Source organism: Pteropus vampyrus, unplaced genomic scaffold (assembly GCF_000151845.1).
Source record: "Pteropus vampyrus isolate Shadow unplaced genomic scaffold, Pvam_2.0 Scaffold283, whole genome shotgun sequence".
Taxonomy (NCBI): Eukaryota; Metazoa; Chordata; class Mammalia; order Chiroptera; family Pteropodidae; genus Pteropus; species Pteropus vampyrus.
Genome location: NW_011889064.1, coordinates 163684 through 170722, shown reverse-complemented (window position 1 = coordinate 170722; position 7039 = coordinate 163684). Strand labels below are relative to the sequence as shown.

Genomic DNA, 7039 nt, shown 5'->3' with positions numbered 1-7039 from the left:
GTAGGCAATTTTGTCGATGCACAAATATTTTATAGTGCTCTTAAACAAACCTTGATGGAATAGCCTACTATATACCTAGGCTACATGGCATAGCTTATTGCTCCTAGGCTACAAGCCTACAGAGCATGTTACTGTGCAAAACAGGAGATTAAATCACGCACAAGAGAAAATGATGCTGTCAAAAGAGGTGGTAAACACTGGGTGTACGAGGCTGCTGATGGCATAACACAACATACTGTTTTACAAGTTTTTAAAAAATACATAGAATATACTCTAAAATGATATAAAAGTATAATATAGTAAATACAGAAACCAGTATCATAGTCATTTATTATCATTATCATACTATGTACTGTACATAATTATATGTTCTATACTTTTATATGACTGGAAGTGCAGTAGGTTTGTTTACACCAGCATCCCCACAAACTTGTGAGTAATGCCTTGCACTATGACCTTATCAAGGCCGCATAGGATCACACCAAATTTGGGGGTCTTAAACTCCTTCCTCATCCCTCAAATAAACAGGTTAGTTAGGAGTGACAAAGCCAAGAGTAGGGCAAGGCCATCAAACCGATTTAGGTTCTGCCTCCTCTCCCTAGCAGCCTCAGCCAGACTGCACGTAGGTGGGTCCCCCGGTCTCCAGTCCCTACAGTTGCCTCTGGAAAATGCCCTCAAACAGGGCTCCCCCGCGCTGCACTTTGCCTGGCCGCACAGTGGGATCACCGGGTAGGACCCCACGACTCTACAGCTCTCTGGCCCACACTGTTTTCACCGAACTTACTAGAACCCAACCGCGGCCCACCGACCTCCCACAGCCCAGCCCGTTTTCTCTGTAAAGGGCCTTTACTGGGGACCTAGGGCTCACAGCCTGGTTGTGACTGGATCACAGGACACAGTCTCCTGAGCAAAAGTTGGGCCTGAATGTTAGGCCGGACGCTGCCCTGTTCCCCTGGACGCTGGCTGCCCCGTGCCCCTACCCGCACTGTGGCATAACTCCTGCATTTCTGAGGTCTGGGTTCCAGCATTGCCACCCGATACTCTGATCTGGATGCTCACCTGATCCGCGCTGCTAAATTTGTGCGGATGGTCCAAGAGTAGTGCAGGGGCCACGAGCTTGACTTGGCCTTGGACTTTGCCCGCACTTTGCCACCTTATGTATTCAGCATCTGAACTTGGTCACCTCTTATTCAAAAATACGTCAGGGAAGAAATAAAATATTCACACACAGCAATGCTCCAGCGCGCCACACTAGGACCGCATTTGGCGCTTTCTGATCTGCCCGCCGCAGCGCTTTCCTGTAGGACGCTGCGACATCCCTAGCTGTATGAGGTCAGGCCTGGTGCAGCACTGGCGAAGAACCGCCCCTCTGACGCGTGGCCCTCGCATCCAATCCGAGGTTGAATGTCTGCTAGCCTGATTTACATAGAAGCCACTCTAAATAAGTTCAAAGTCAGAGGCCTCAGCAGCTTAGAAGCTGTCTGCCACTACTAAAACATGTATTTTGTAGAGACGCTTCCTTCCCCCAAACGCCCCAGGCGGTGCTGGGGTCCCTACTCAGAGATCGAGTTTTCACGCCTCTTCTCCTCCCAAGCCCCAAACATTACGCCGATAACCAGGAGCCACCGCTATAGCAGTTGCTTCGACGGCAAGCTTATTACATTTCATGGCATCTGGAACGCTTCATCAAAAGCAACTATCTGCGTTTAGATCCAACAGTCACACAGTAGATCGTATTAAAAAACTCTTTACTTTTTTTTCGAGGGGCGGGAGATGAGGCGGGGAGAGGCGTAGAAAAGGCCTTTTGGAGTCTAGATGTAAGCCGCAGGGACAGCTCAGCCAGCGAAGCTGCGTGCAGCCCTGGCATTTCAGCGCATACACCACACCCATGGCAGCGAGAGGCTTACATCTGGCGTGCTCCACGTAAGTCACTGCATCGCGGATCACATTCTCCAGACACTTCGAGCACTCCCTTGGTCTCCTCATAGACGAGCCCAGAGATGCGCTTGACAAAACTTCGGTGGGCTAGATGGCGAATGGCAAGTTTCGTAATGCCCTGGACATTTTTCAGTAAGACCTTCCAGTGGGGCTTGGTGCTTCTCTTACTCAGCCCTTTGCCACTTTTACCTGGACTAGGCATCCTTGCGGTAGTGTCTCAACTGGACAGGAAAGAGAGCAGCTTTTGTAGTTCCTTGTAGGGGACGTGTTTGAAAAACCTCAAAAAAGTGGGTGGAGTTCTAGGCCCTGGGAGGCTTTTTTTTCCCTCCCTACAATAGTGAGTCCAGTAAGCAGGAAGCAGAACAGGACCGATATCTTTTTGCTTGCTTTTGGGGGGAAGGTTTTTGTTATTTTTGCCATAAAATTGAGGAGAGACTCAATAGAATTTACATTGCCTTTTCTCAATGCTTAAAACAGGCCAGATTCTCTGTGCTCTCGGGATCCTTCCTTCCATCCCTCTCTCTGTCTCCCACTTCCCAGCCTTCCCTTGTCTCTCACATGCGCTAGACTTCTACTTCTATATTTTTCAAACCGAATGTTTACTCTTATAATAACCATTCCCAGACTAATGTGAAAATCAATAGAAACTAACAATGCTTTACATCTTGTTAGATTTCAGAGCAATTGCTTTATAGCTTTTAACCTGTGGATCTTTTTTGAGTTGTTAGTGGAGAAAAAAAGGAAATTTTTAATGGTTCTCTTTTCTCTTTTGTGGCCCCGCGGAGAAAGACTTAAAATTATTTTCAAAGGTCTAATTTCGCTCTCTTCCCCTCCGGTCTTTTCCTTTGCAGCTTCTGTGCAATTTGCAGATTTTCCTGCCTCCTCTGTTCCCTCGCCACAAGTGCGTTATTTTTTTTTTTCAATCAAATAACATTTTCTATGTTTATTTAAAATACTGTAAACTACTTATTTCATTGAAATCCAAAGTTCTCATGTCCACTTAAAAATTCAAAGTTCTTGCAAAATAATGGATGCCATGCTTGTGGCTTTAAACAGTGATTTATATTACAAATCCCCAAGTAGGAGGCTCTGAATCTTAAGACCTAAACAAAAACTAAAGTGGGTAGTGTCACCGTTCTATGAGACAAAACTCTTTCTGTCTTCCCAAAAAGGTTTGAGATAAAAGGCAGCCGTATTTAAAGGATGATTTAAAACCTTTTCCCAGGTACTTAACATCGTGAGGAACGAAAATTCTAGTAAATTATTTAGTAAATAGTTTAGTAAACTGTCCCTAGTTGAAGAATAAGCCTTTCCAGTAGGAAAGCTTTGTGGTAATATTTATCTAAATTTTTATAACTTACCCATCTCCATAACACAAAAAGTAATTTTGTTGTTGTTAAAGAGGAATTAAAAAAGCCCGTGGAACACTAGATGGCTGAAAAAAATCCTGAATAGTCAAGTTGTACCATGTGATTTTAATCCTTGACTCAGAGGGAAGAAAAGTCTATCAGATCTTGAAGGATCAGGATTATTGCAATAGTAAGATAGATTCATTCATTTATATTTACCATGACTAAGAAATCAAGGCTAGAACATTTTCAGGTCAGAAATCTCTCTTGCTTACAAGAACAAAAAGAAAAATAGTGCCAGTAATAATAATCTGTTTAAATTTTCCCATGATATAGGCAAACATTTAAGCTAAATTTACGGAACTTGTGCCAGGAACATCTTGTTAAAAACTGCATAATAGATTTGTTTGTCCATTTATTCAGTTTATCTAACAGTTACTGGATGCTTACTAACATATTTCATCTTCAAAACACTTTGAGATAGGTACAGAAGTTCAATATCTTATCCAAGGTCAGCTGGTAAGTGGTAGAGCTAGGATTTGGCTGGAGCAGTCTGGATCCAGGATGACCACCTTATTCATGACAATGTACTACTTCTCATCTTCATAGACATTTATCGAGTCCTGACTATAGGTAAGTTAATTATTGTGGTAGGCAGTAAGGACATACACATAAGTGGTTGAAAACATTATTTCAGTAAAATAAAATCATAATTAGGCTGATGAGAGGGTAAATTTGCTTTACTTTTAAGTGGATACTATAATCCACATAAAATGTTGTTTATATTAGTAAGTGTTTCACATTACACCACATAGCCACGTAAATGTATAATTATGAAAAATGTTGAAGTAAACGAAATTACTTCAGTGAAATAGTAATTTCTAATAAAAAAAAAAATGATTGTGTTCCAAATGCTATGGCTCTGTAAGGACAATTGCTGCCGTTCTTTCTTCCTCTGAGCGCCACCAGAATGTCTTACATGGCCATATCTACCTTTGGGCTCGTCTACAAGGAGTCGCTCACAGGCTTCCTGGAGAATATGATCCCAGAAGCCCATGACCAATTAGGCTAAAGCCAAGGCTAAGACTTTCAGTCTTAGCAACTGAGCTGAGCCTGCAGGGTCTCCTGGAATCCGGAGGCTCTCTTTAGGCTCATAACTTCAAAGACATAAGATGTTAAGTTTTGGCCTTATAAGTGAGCTTATTCCTGTCATCTGTGAAGAAAGCATTCACGTATAGCCTAGCACTCTAGTTTCACATCCCTTAGGATCCAAGATTGGCAGCCTGTGAGCCGCAGAGCTTTGCGGGAAGTCCAGTGTCATCTGGTCTAAAGTTCAGAGGGCCAGCTCCATAAGAAAAGACTCTTGGAGACAGCTTCTCACACTGTTGAGTAGTCATCAGCAGGAGCCTCTGGGTTTGCAGGAGGCAAGGCATTTGCTTAAAAGAATAGGCAACACACCCTGTACCGGGCAGGCAGAATTCAGTAGGGAGTTTGTAATTTCTCTTGAGGAGCAGTGTTGCCCACAAGCGTGGGCTCTGGAGTTAGATAACTACCTGGATAGGACGCTGTTTTACGTAAGAAAATCCGGCTAGAGGACACAGCGTCGTCTGGCACACCGTGAGCGACCTCAAGGGACATTTCTTCCTTTAACTTTTTGTACTTGTGGAAACGAAGCAGCTCTTCTTCCAGATCTGTTTCTAACCACGATTCCTACTTTCTTAAGACTTTATTTTCCTGGGAGCGAGCGTGGACGTCGAAACCTTAGGGTCCAATAAATTCAAAGACGCCCCCAAACGCAGAGTCGTCGTACCGGCAGATATGTAAATGAACTAGAAGTTTGCTCTTTTGATTGGAGAAAGTTGGAGAAGGCGGTCCTTCTATCAGTGCGCTAATTGGGAGCAGAGCTTGCCAATCATTAGTTACCGAAGCCGAGGATTTTGCGGCGTCCAATGGGAAGGCGCTGTCTAGTGGCAGCAAAGTGTTGGAAGAGGCAGTTCCGGCGTGGTGCATTGCGTTCCTATACCCGGACCGCTGACTGTTTCTCACTCGCTACAGTTTTAGGCCAGAGGTGAAGATGTCTGGTCGCGGAAAGCAGGGCGGCAAGGTGCGGGCAAAGGCCAAGTCCCGGTCCTCCCGCGCGGGCCTGCAGTTCCCGGTGGGCCGAGTGCACAGACTGCTGCGCAAAGGTAACTACGCGGAGCGAGTAGGAGCTGGGGCGCCGGTGTACCTGGCGGCGGTGCTGGAGTACCTGACCGCGGAGATCCTGGAGTTGGCTGGCAACGCCGCGCGTGACAACAAGAAGACCAGGATAATCCCTCGCCACTTGCAGCTCGCCATCCGCAACGACGAGGAGCTAAACAAGCTGCTGGGGAAAGTGACCATCGCACAGGGCGGCGTCCTGCCCAACATCCAGGCCGTGCTGCTGCCCAAAAAGACGGAGAGTCAGAAGGCGAAGAGCAAGTGACCCTGATGCCGTCACAGGGGAGCTGGCTTCCTGAGAAGAGTCTCTTTTAATAGCCACCCCGCAGTGTTTTTGAATATGTTGGATGTCTTGGAGGCCCGGTGTGAACTAGTGGGGAGGTGGGCTGTGAGGAGCCCGCCGGGGTCCGGGGCCAATAAAGTCGGTGAAACTCGTGTGGTCGAGAGAGCTATGTAGTCGCAGAGGCTTGCCGGAGACCTCTAGAGCAGGTACTGGTGGGTCGGTTTGAGCTACTTTTTGGTCTGCGTTGGTTCGCAGGTCACCCTCGAGGACTTATGAGCGGGTGAGGGAGATCAGGAGGAACCCACTGGCATGCTTGCCTTAAGTCAAAGGAGAGGCAAAGTAGGTGCAAATGCGGGAGGAATTCTTTTTACGGCCTCTTCTCAGGACAGTTCTCCTTCCCTGTCTGGGCGGTTCAAGAACCAGTACTAGGGAAGAGACAGTGGCACTGAGCTGGTCTCCGGCAGGAAGTTGCCTCTCCGGCCATACTTTTCAAAAGGTGAAGTAACTTTCCATCTTCAAAAAGTGGCTCTGTGTCAGCTTAGATTTTTAGCCTAATAGCTGTTGTGTTCTCATGTTTTGAATATCAGATATTTTTATACACATTCCTTTAAAATGTTCACATTTCTTTAAAATGAAAGAAACACCCAGTGATATGTGTAATACAGAAGCATGAGTCATGAGATTGGAAACTTGTTCCCCTGACACTGACATTGCATAACAGTGCAGCGTTTTTTAGTCATGAGTTTACATATGCTTATGAGCTTTTAGATGATTTTCTCAAGTTTCTGGCTTCATAATGGTCTTGTCTCCATGATATTATACCCCTTTGGAAGTGTAATCAGTTTGATTTTGCTTTATAACAACAAATAGCCTGCTAGAAGTCCATTATGTTTTTCCACTGGCCTGAAGTAATGACCTCATTCCAACAATGCCTATAGGGGTTGCATTGCTTAATGGCACAGCAGTGCTTTAGAAAATATGTGAGGTAATAGAAAAGGTAAGGACAAATGCTTTAGGTGCAGGAAAAAACACATTTCAGATCAAGAACCCACTCCTCACCTTACATCCAGGCTTCCTCATATGTTAGTCATAATACCCCTGTTGAATACTGAGATTGTTCATGTACTACATATATTAGGCACTCAATAAATTGAAAGTACCATTTCCTACAGGATTTGAACTTACCCTTATAGGTTAAGGTACAGGTAACAATAACTAATAGGATTTTGTTGTTGTTTTTAATGCCTGGTTGTTAGGATAGTTCTCAGTG

General features: G+C 44.9%; 2 protein-coding genes across 2 annotated transcripts; one reads left to right on the top strand and one right to left on the bottom strand.

Moving 5' to 3' along the window:
• Positions 1–1719: 1719 nt before the first annotated feature.
• Positions 1720–2140, bottom strand: LOC105302803 (histone H4). The gene is given in 2 exon segments (XM_011376035.1): positions 1720–1957; positions 1959–2140. Coding segments are annotated over 2 exon segments (420 nt in total).
• A 3106-nt stretch (positions 2141–5246) lies between these two features.
• Positions 5247–5923, top strand: LOC105302777 (histone H2A.J). Its single transcript, XM_011375980.2, has one exon. It carries the CDS (start codon positions 5362–5364, stop codon positions 5749–5751), a length of 390 nt encoding a protein of 129 aa, XP_011374282.1. The 5' UTR covers positions 5247–5361; the 3' UTR covers positions 5752–5923.
• Positions 5924–7039: the final 1116 nt, after the last annotated feature.

What these genes read in the sequence shown, in the direction of transcription:
- LOC105302777 (XM_011375980.2), top strand. Translation starts at nt 5,362, where the DNA reads ATGTCTGGTCGCGGAAAGCAGGGCGGCAAGGTGCGGGCAAAGGCCAAG.